The sequence below is a fragment of the Gadus chalcogrammus genome, chromosome 21, assembly GCF_026213295.1.
Source record: "Gadus chalcogrammus isolate NIFS_2021 chromosome 21, NIFS_Gcha_1.0, whole genome shotgun sequence".
Classification (NCBI taxonomy): domain Eukaryota; kingdom Metazoa; phylum Chordata; class Actinopteri; order Gadiformes; family Gadidae; genus Gadus; species Gadus chalcogrammus.
This window is the reverse complement of record NC_079432.1, coordinates 11,972,362-11,983,049: the sequence shown is the minus strand read 5'-3', so window position 1 is coordinate 11,983,049 and position 10,688 is coordinate 11,972,362. Positions and strand designations below refer to the sequence as shown.

The 10,688-nt window shown below is 43.5% G+C and overlaps 1 protein-coding gene across 1 annotated transcript in view; it reads left to right on the top strand.

Moving 5' to 3' along the window:
- Positions 1-5,129: 5,129 nt before the first annotated feature.
- LOC130374575 (utrophin-like) overlaps positions 5,130-10,688 on the top strand; it is a 47,146-nt gene continuing 41,587 nt past the window's right edge. The window contains exons 1-2 of the mRNA XM_056581410.1: positions 5,130-5,584; positions 6,391-6,533. Of these exons, the coding sequence (XP_056437385.1) occupies positions 6,461-6,533 (73 nt within the window). The 5' untranslated portion in view covers positions 5,130-5,584; positions 6,391-6,460. The remainder of the gene's footprint in view (positions 5,585-6,390; positions 6,534-10,688) is intronic.

The window sequence follows — 10,688 nt, the reverse complement described above, 5'->3', positions numbered from 1 at the left end:
CTTCACTTTATGTGTCATTATGTGTGTGTGTTAAAATAATAATAATAAAAAAAATATATAGAATTTTTTTTTCCTGTTTTTTTTCGGGGGGGGGGGGGGGCCTTCAGACATTTGTGCCCAGGGGCCTATGATTTGTTAATCCGGCCCTGTTCGGTTCATATCACGGTTTCTGGGTTACAGTTTTCTGTTCGGTATGGAACGTTTTTGGTAAAGCAGGGGATGATACAAGGGCCTATAAAAACTGTCTATATATTGTGGCGACCGTAGTTGTAGTTGCTTTGTTCTGTTAAGTATTTTAAGAAGCTGTATTACCCTCACATAGCCACAAGGGGAGCAAGACCTTATTGGAGGCTGCTCCAGCCACAGATAGCAACGCCTTTAGATAGGTGAAGAAGCAGAAGCCATTACGTCACCCCGGCCACGCCCACTAGGCCACGCCCACTTGACGTCCTAGCGGGTGATTTGAAGTGCAGAGCCCAGAGATCAATAGGTAGACGGCAGAGAGCCACCCGGGCCTAAGCCCGGGGGCTTGAAGTAGGCTAGATCACGGTATTTTCCTCTCCACGCGTTAGATACAATTCCCGCCCTTAAGCTTCATAGTTACCATGCCGAAACATGCCTACTTTATAACGAATAAAGTCAGTTAAAAGCAACCCTGGATTGGACTATTTTCTTCGAAGAATAACGTAATAGTTCCAGCAAAGGATCTTGGGAAGGTTCTAGAGCCTCGATAGCTGACCCTGCCAGGCCCTGATAGACCTGAGGCTGTATTAGGGCTGCAGGCGGACAGGGCAGCCCGCTATCCTGCAGGGCCTGTTCGATGAAGGTGGTCCGCGACCACACCCGAGAGGGGTTTGGCAGAGGGGGTTCGCCACAATTTTTAAGAGGGTGCCCCCGAACATTGAAATAGTGGCGCGGCGCCTAACCTCTTTAAGTAGGGCTGTCACGAATGCTGGCAGTGGAAGGGAAAGAAAAGGATCACCTATTTACAATTTTTATAGTGCATCTCTTAAATTTTAAGTACACAATTGGATGGTTAGGGACATAGGATACAAATGGGTGGAACCAAATTTGTCGCCACAAATTGTCCTTCGAGCCTGGGAAGTTTCACTGGGTACTGTAATTATGGCGCCACCCGTTTCCTGGACCAAATGAACGGAACAATTCATAGAGATCGGGGCTACAAGCCCCGAACCAGGAATAGCAACACAACGGTTCGGCTTTTGACTTGAGACATTCTATTTTCCAAGTCCCATCGGTCCCAGACACAATAGGGAATGTGAAGTTTATGTCACACTGTGATGAAGATCTATGGTGAACGCACATATGTTTAGAGGTTACTCTGTCGTCCTGTAAATCAATGATATCTTCCTGCAACATACAAGCCTGTGGTTTCAGGAGGTGTACCTAAGACTAATATATTTGACCCTTTTTTTCTTCTTTATTTCTTCGCTTTTTACTTAACTTAACATCCCCTATACCTCATAAAGGAATAACCATGATATGTTGTTTTTGTATATTTAAGTAAAGGCAATATAGATACTCTGCATTTTCAGTGCCAAAGTATAAAACGATGTATGAATCAATCAGACATATGTGCTTGTGTGTCTTTATTGGACAAAGGAAGGTGGGGTTCAGGGCAGGGGATGATGTGGGGGTTGTCTCTATTCAGCAGCATCCATTCCGGTGGTGTGGATCCAGCTGTCACGGTTTTCTGCGGACGTCCAAGGCTAGTGGCCACTGTCACAATGACATTATTATTGTGTGCTTACTTATAATGTATAAAATGACTACCTTGAGGGGAAACTCTCTCTCTCTCTCTCTCTCTCTCTCTCTCTCTCTCTCTCTCTCTCTCTCTCTCTCTCTCTCTCTCTCTCTCTCTCTCTCTCTCTCTCTTTCTCTTCCACCAGAAAGCTTGCCTGTGGTAAGATGGCCACTTGTGATGACGTTCTAGACGCCGCCGTAAGACATCTAGTGACAGGCAGGGGCAGCCACGGAACAGCAGTGCGTTCGTTCAGCTCAGGACCACAACTGAGCTGAAGTTAGGTCTACATGCATAGATAGTTAGTGCCACCTACAGGCTAAGTCTGGTAACATCGTAACCAATGAAAAGCAATTCTCTCAAAATACTGTATTCCACACTAACCCTAACCTTGTCTATTCAATAACAAGTCTTTCCTCATCCTCTCTGGCTCCATCCCAGTTTCCCCTGTCCTGAATTCTGCATTGTTGCCAGGCTGAGGGTTTCTCCAACAGGACGGATGTGATGCTGGTTCCTCTGTACGTTTTATCGCTCACCAGTGCGTCGTTTGACTGGCCACACAGTTGGTCTGTGCAAATGCCAAGTGCCCTCACACTGTAAGGTAGACAGGTTGGATGGCTACGGCGTTGTCCTGATCAAGTAAATCGGTTAGTGCGAAGGTGCTCTTTGGTATAACAAAAACATAGTAACTTAAAAGATAAGCTGACCAAGGCACTCTTCTTAAAGTTAAAAAGCTTTAATAAATAGGCTAATTAATAATAGAATAAAAAAGTTGCCAACATGTTGCCCACAAACTGTGTATAAGGACTCTGTCAGGAAGATCACTGGCATGTTGTGGGCAGCTGCTGTAATGGGGTTTGTTTGCAACCCATTTAGTTTGATTGTTGTTGATCACAATCTACACCATCAGAGGCTGAAAGGAGGTCTCTGGAGGGCAGGTGCGTGTGTGGGTGTCTGGACATGAGTCGCTGAGAGTGGGAGCTGTCAAGTCCCTCGTTAGAAGTGTTCCTCAATCACCGTACCACTCTCTATTGGTCCTCTCTCCATCAGATTTGAAGGCCGACTCAGCCTTACCGTTTCTTTGTTAGCCGACTAGCATCGGTCAGCTTCATCTATTAGATGACAAAGAGGTTTTGTGAACTGGAGAGACGCAGAAGAGAAGCAGTGCTGGGGTGGTTTATTCTCAATACACATGTAATGGAGGGACAATGGAACTCTTTGGCATCTCTTCCAAATCTTCCCAAAGAAGTCATATTATTTACATAAAATAAGGCTGATACTCATTCTATAAAATATGTCCCAATTGTATGAAATGGTATGTTGACGACATTAATTGTTCGAAGTCCATTCCAGAAGGTATGACAATCGAGCCAAGAGATGGGGTGCCATTGTCAGGGATAACAGGGTAAGTTACACCATTTCGGCTGAACTGGTGTCTGCAGCGATTGGTGTTGGTAGATGCTGGGGCGTCTGCCAACTCATCCAGAGCAGTAATCCACCATGAAGAAGTAATGAGGCTAGTCTAAGGTGAACAGGACCTGAATGGCTTTTGCTAAAAAAAGTCTTGGAGCAAAGCTCATTGATAAAAACTCTGGGAGGGAAAGAGCACAGGGATTATAGTAGTGAGGCCATTCAGCTCTGGCTCACATTTAGAATCCCTTTTATGATTTAAATTATTTATAATTTTTCTTTTGAAATAGCACAACATTCATCCAAACAATTTTCCCCAAAACAGTGTACCGTGAATGGAGCCTCAGGGTTTTGTGCCCGGAGGGTTCACTGAACTGTCTCTGTGTGTGTGATTTTTTGTTTGTGTGTGTGCGTACGTGTATGTGTGTGCGAGAGAGAATTTGTACGGTGTGTGTGTGTGTGTGTGTGTGTGTGTGTGTGTGTGTGTGTGTGTGTGTGTGTGTGTGTGTGTGTGTGTGTGTGTGTGTGTGTGTGTGTGTGTCAGTGTGTGTGACTTTGCAGTTCTTCCTCCAACATGACTACACCAGAGGTTATGTTAAATCATTCAGAAGCTTTGACACCGGCAGCAGACGTCCACACAGGTCGGCCCGCCATCAGTGTCGTTAGGCATTACTAGGTGCAACTGTCGTCCATTCAGGTTCTTCATGATTTTCAGACGTAGAAAGGTGAAGAGCTCCTGAAGACCCTGCTCTTCAGCAGTGCTGCTCTTACTGCCCCACTGATGATGACCTGTGATAAAGCATCAGATGCAAAACTGGGCTGCTGTCACCTGAAGATAAAGCAAAAAAAAAGAAAAGTATTAAGCCTATATTAATAAATGAACTGTATTTATTTTGTCCAGCTTTGTCACAATTCTCTATCAGTTATTTTGATCAGAATATATGTATTTTCAAATGGTGGCTTAAGTTTTGTAGCTTTCATATGGAGATTGTATGAAGACCTCATTCCGATTTTTTGCCTCTCCTGATATTACTAGTCTATATATTAAACACATAATAATATATGAATATATGCCTTTATATTATCAATGCTGAGCGTGTTCTACCAGCAGGTGGAGCTGAGTGGCCTCTTCTTAGGGCAGCAGCGGTCACGCAAGCCTCCAGACACAAACAAGCAGCTGTGGTCTGCCTCAGGTCAGACATGGGCTTCAGCATGGAGACACGGTCGTCTAACAACTGCATGACCTTCTGATCAGGCAGAGGAGTATGTTAAGCATCGCCTAAATGCCCGGCATCACCATTGGGATTTTCAATGCATCCCTGGATTAAATTGATTTTAATAGGCGGCATACTGCAAGACCACCTTGTAGATAACCACGTAGAGTCTTTGCACCATGTGACCTAACACAACCGCCACCCTACATGCAGCTACAGGACATGTTATTCGTAGTTTTCTGCATTGTGCACTTTTAACGCATCGATACCAATTCGTAATTCAAAAATGTTTTGTTTCGTTTTACTTTTTTTTTTAATTTTTTTAATTTTCATTGAGCAGAAACCTTTATTGGAGTCGTAACTCTGTTAGAATCAATGCTTTTCCATGGAACAAATAACTATAACTTTGGAGTAGGCTATTAAACAGGGTCAGAACAAAACATCATTAACTCAAAAGGAAAGTACGTATGTTCAAATAGTAATTGTTTTCAACCCATTTTCCTATATACCGCTCTTAAAATACAGGTAAATATGTTAAATATAATGAGACAATTTGATAATATATGAATTATAATATACGTGTTTTATATATATTGTTATATACATACACAGCTAATTAGCTATTTAAAATAATAAGTAATTAGTATATAATAAGTGAAAGTGATTCCTCGGTAAAAGTCCCCTATTTCTACTGTTTTCCATCGGGAATCCTAACTCCGGCGCTCAGGTCCGCGGTCACGTGACGCCCGCCGCGCCATGTTTCCATCCGCACGTCAGAAGTTTGCAGTCTCACAGAAGGAAGGAAAGCGAAGGAAAGCGAGGAAAACAGGGCAACACGGACTAACTTTTGGAAGCAACTCCTCCTTTGCGTTGCCGTGTTCGCCCTTGAACGGAAACAACTGGCTGTTGGGTCTGCAAACTAAAGCCTCCCGTGTGCTCTCGGGGCATAAGACTTATTTTTCACAAGGAAAAAAAGCCCATACTGCAGCTTTTGTTAAATTGTTATTGCGAACGGTGCATGGCGCTTTCTGAGCATAGATAGTGGCTCCACACTCACGTCAAAGAATGCCTTAACGTCCTTGGATTAAGCCACTGTTGTTTTTTTTGGGAGGCACTGTTATAAGGGCTACATCACTACAACTTTGTTTTTTGGAGTTTATTTTAACCCAACTCGCCCCGTTCCGTGGAGGAAGTGAAGGTGAGTGAGACTCCAGGCAAGGATCGATCAGACCTACTGAGTTCCCTCGATAGATGATCTATACATTACAAATGAAGGCTCACAGTGTATAGGTTGCTGTGTGTTGATTTACGATTAAACTGTAGATAAACTAAGATTTACATCTAGGAAAGGGCCTCCCTTAAGAAATAATGAACAGAAAGTCAGTAAGCGATACTTATACTTATGGTAATTGACTAAACGATAACGATTGAATTGATTAAACGATAACTTAATCCCATTCCGAATGACAGGATCAACTGGCTGCAAATTGTCATTTTTCTGTATTAAACATGTTGCTAATAATCCTGAAGATGTTGAAAAGAGAAGTATATAGATCAAACAAACTGCTACTAAACAAAACAGCCTGCTTTGACCGGGCTGGGTTTCAGGAAACTTTCTGGTGGGGAACTGAAAATTATAGAAGGCCTGACGTTGGACAATTAAAACCTAGCTTAAATATGTTGCCATCATCGCTTACACTGATGCTCTCTTTGTATCTGTCGATTACACTACAAGTTGATTATTAACAAGAAGAAAATGACCAAAGCATAACACAATATTATGTGATGTATGTATGTATACATGAATGTATGTTTGCCTCACAATTAAATAACACTTGGTCCTTAGGCCAGCAATATCCATAAGGTCACCCCCTCTGCCAGATTTGTATTGCTCAGTGGGGGGCCTACCTACATTACACATAGTGATAGAACATGATGCCATGTCGCCTATAGACAAAGAGAGAATACAATCATGACTAACTCCTTTGCCATTGTTTCTTTTAGATATCTGGAGACCAGTGGATTGTAACAAAAACCTGTGGATCGTATCACATTGGTGGATTATTTCACTACCATGGCATCACCTGGTGTCATCACAGATGGCGGAGCTAACGAGGAGTTCAGTGACATCATCAAGTGGAGATCAGGTGCGGGTTGGGTTACTCCCCTTGTGTCCCTGATTGGTCTTCTGTCTGTGGCTGATGTTGCGTTTAGAGACGTTCTGGAGAGAGAGAGAGAGCGAGAGAGAGAGAGCGAGAGAGAGCGAGAGAGAGAGAGAGCCGTGTGCCGTGTGCCGTGTGCCGTTGTCATGCACAAAAGCAACCAAAAGTGCCCTGTAAAACTACAGCTACCAGGCAGGATAGAGGGGGAAGCCCAGGCTCTTTAGTGGCCCCTGAACATGACAACTTTCCCAGGAGGAACGACAAAAAATAGGGGAAGCTGGAGTCTGGCTGCCGATCCCATCAGAGGGAGAAAAAAAAATCCCTTTCCTTGTGTGTTTTTTAAGAAGCAGAACATTAAATTTGTTTGCCTAATGTATTATGGACGCCACCGAATCAGAAGCAGCTGAGCGATTTCCTTCCTGAGTGCATGTCTGCGTTGAGGCTCAAACCAACAAGGTCAAATAGCAGTGTGCGTGAGGCTAATCAGGTGGTGTGTAGGTGGTAGGTCTCCAATGCATTGGTTTGGGTTAGGCAGGACTAGGCTGCCACTAAACCCCAATCCAACCCTTCTCTTGGCTACACGCACACCTCAAAGCTTTTGATTTCCCAAGAACCTCCGCTTTTCTCTTCAACCCAGCCTCGGGTCGCCTGGAGATTCCGGGGGCAGTGAATCGAACCGTTTTTGTTCGTAATTTACAACACTTGTCACTAAACCACATAGCTTTTTCTTACAAGGATTCTCGTCGCCTAGCAACCCCTTTTAAAAAAAAGTAGTGTTTACTTTTATTGCTGAAGGAGGGAAATTTACCACATTGCTTAGTTCGGTGCAGTAACTAGAACAAAAAAAGACCTAGGAAAAACAGCAGACATGGCTGGAATGGCTAAATGAAGGGCTTAGACATGGTCTTCTGCTGATCAAGTAGTTCAGTGCCTCAGCGTGTGTGTGTGTGTGTGTATGTGTGTTGTGGATCTGCGCGTGTGTGTTTGTGTCGGATGTAGGGATCGACCGATACAGATTTTTTAGGGCCGGCACGATACAGATATTTTTCATCAGCCTTAGCCGATATGCCGATACGCCGATACCGATATTTAGAGCCGATACTGCTTTTGCTCCCTCAATCATAAAAATTACACTGATAACAAATGTTACAAGTCTCAATTTAAAAAAAGGAACATTTATTGAACTACAATATTTAACAAATAGTAAAAACAGGTGAGGTAGAACAAGTAAGAACAAGTAGATGAACAATATTTAACAAATATCAAAAACAGGTGAGGTAGAACAAGTAAAATAAAAAATAAAAAACAGCGAAAAAATATCGGCGAAAATCAGCCGCGTATCGGCCGATACCGATACACGTAAAAACCGCGAATATCGGCCGACCGATATATCGGTCGATCCCTAGTCGGATGTGTGCGTGTGTGAACTGGACCTGTTTGTATGTGTACTGAAAGTCTGAAGGTGGTTGAAATGTGTTCGTTTTTCCCTTATTTGGTGTGTGTGTGTGAGAGAACTCTGGTCATGAATCAGCTAACCTCAACAATCATTAACTCTGGAAGCAGCGGTGGACGTGACACCAGACTGGAACCCACAAGAAAATCTCCAGAAAGATGGCTTATTCGTCAGCGAGCTTATCCTGATAGCTGGTTAGGTGTTTGTGTGTGTGAGGTATACACACATGTTGTTAATGTGATACAGGCCCTTGGTGATTGGTCAGCGCTGCAAAGAAGGCTGAGAAAGTGTTTGTCTTTGGTGGCCGTTGCGGTGACTGGTGAGGGAGGAGGGGGGGCGATGGTGACAGGGAGCTGGGAGCAGGTGGAAGGATGTTTTTACAGCTGAAAGCTGTCGTGGGGGGCAGGGTGGAGAGGGGGTCGGTGTGTAGCTTTATGAGATCCTGATCACACGAATGCACGCATACAAACGTGCTAGTACAGTGGACGTTTCACTTTTCAGCAAACATACACATTTGGCGCGTGAATGTTCGTCACATTATTTGCCCCCATTGATGGAGGTCACCTTTGATGGTTGTCACTTAATCTTCCTCCACTCCGCTATACTACAATGCATTGCATGCATCAGCCATGTTTTTCCAAGTGATCAGAAGCTGGCTTGTCATTTCATTCCATTGGGATAACCACTTCTTGTCTTTGAAATAACTAGTTATATTCATGGTGGTAAATCCCAGCCTTTGGGGATATTTCCCAACAATGTTTTGCTCCCAGATGGTTGGGGTAGTTTATTCACCTGTCCTGCCCTTGGACCCTCTCTCCACCCCAAATAGAGTCAAAGGTAGCTGGCAGAGGTGGGGAGCGTTGTGGGTTGTTGTTTAACCAGGATTAAACACAATAACTATTTTTCCCACACACACGTGTGTGTGTGTTGCCTTCTCTACCTTTTATGTTCCCTCTGTTGATCTGACTGTGTGTGTGTGTGTGTGTGTGTGTGTGTGTGTGTGTGTGTGTGTGTGTGTGTGTGTGTGTGTGTGTGTGTGTGTGTGTGTGTGTGTGTGTGTGTGTGTGTGTGTGTGTGTGTGTGTGTGTCATTTGAGAACAGGCGGCATGGGAAAAAATGTAAAGCACACACAGTCAGTCTGCATCTCTGGTTACCTGACCTGCCCTGGCTGTGTTGTCTCTCTGTCTCTCGGTCTCCTTGTCTCTCCGTCTTTGTAAGTGCTTGTCTGAATGTTCCCCTGTTTACTATTTAGTTAGTCTAATTATTTTAGCATTGGTTGGGTTGGGTGTCAAGGGCTATTGTTATTTTTATTCCACCTTATTTTCCATAGCTATCTCTTCCTATACCAAACCATGGCAAAGAATTTGGCATGTATTAGTGAAGTGCACAATTACTTTTATGCTTAAAATATTGTATCCTTTTTGGAATATTATTATTTATTATGAAAAGGGAATGGGTAAAAAAACGCTGACATTAATTGCTCAAGGTGAACAACTGGGACAACAACCCAAAGTTGGTACAGATATAGAAACCAAACATAAGCAGGTTTGCACAAAAAGTAAGGCACCACTTTGGCCACAAGGGGCGCTATAAATGATAGTCAAAGATGTTCAATCAGCCCTTGTCCCATTTGTCCCATTTGACAAAATCTAAATAAACTTAGTATATGGGCCTTATTTCACATACTGATTATTTGTTCCCAAATGAATCATGAGCTCTGTATAGATTTTTCCTGTGCATCAAAAGTATTTTCCTTTTGCTCACAAACCTTGATCCTAAATGACAGAGAGTAAACAAATGCAAATGCAACAAGAACTATCCATTCAATCAAAAGTCAGCTTCAAGTGGCCCAGGGAATTGAAACTTGGCATGTTTGCGAATAAGCTTTGCTAGCCTATACATGTTGGCATACTCATAACAATTTGGCTATATGAGGAGTCGACTCATGCAACCACACCTGCTACTTCCTTTCGAAAAATGCAGATTTGACACGTCTTAGCTGTATTCTATTCTCCTTGGTTTTTAGTAATTGTCTAAATGTCCCCCCTTTTCATTTGTTGAATTAATTCATCATTGTATTTTAGTCCTAGATTTTATTAAAACGCGACTTCAATATGGATAATGGGAAAACAACACACACCTCTTCCTATATTTAGTTCTAGATACCAGTGTCACTATTTAATTTCTGGTCTAAACATTTTCCTGAAAAAACACACTTTAGCATTTACAACATTTTATTTTCAATGGGTGTTGGTAGAGCTCCAGATCCACCCATCCACACCCTTTCAAAAACATGGGCATGACCCAGAAAACAAGAAGTGAAAAGGCCCACATGGAACCTTGTGGTGCCCGGAGGACGTGTCATCACCCTGGGGTGATTACGGGGAGGCCATCCATCGCCGCCACCACAAGGGTGCGGTGCCCGTCCCACCTAAATGACTCCCCGGGGTGCGTGGGATGCCTTGTCGCCACCCTTGGCCTTGGTACACTGCAGGCCACGTTACTCCTAGGCTGGGAGAGAGGGCCTGGCGGGAGTCGTTTGTATGTCGCAACTCTCGTAGAATGTCAGCCTGTTCAGAGAATGCTCTATTTTTTTGTTCCTTGTTTTTGGGGTGGGGTGTTGCTGGTTATGGTTTCTGAGAAAACGGGTACCACATGGGGTAATTTACAGCTTTCATTGAGGTTTT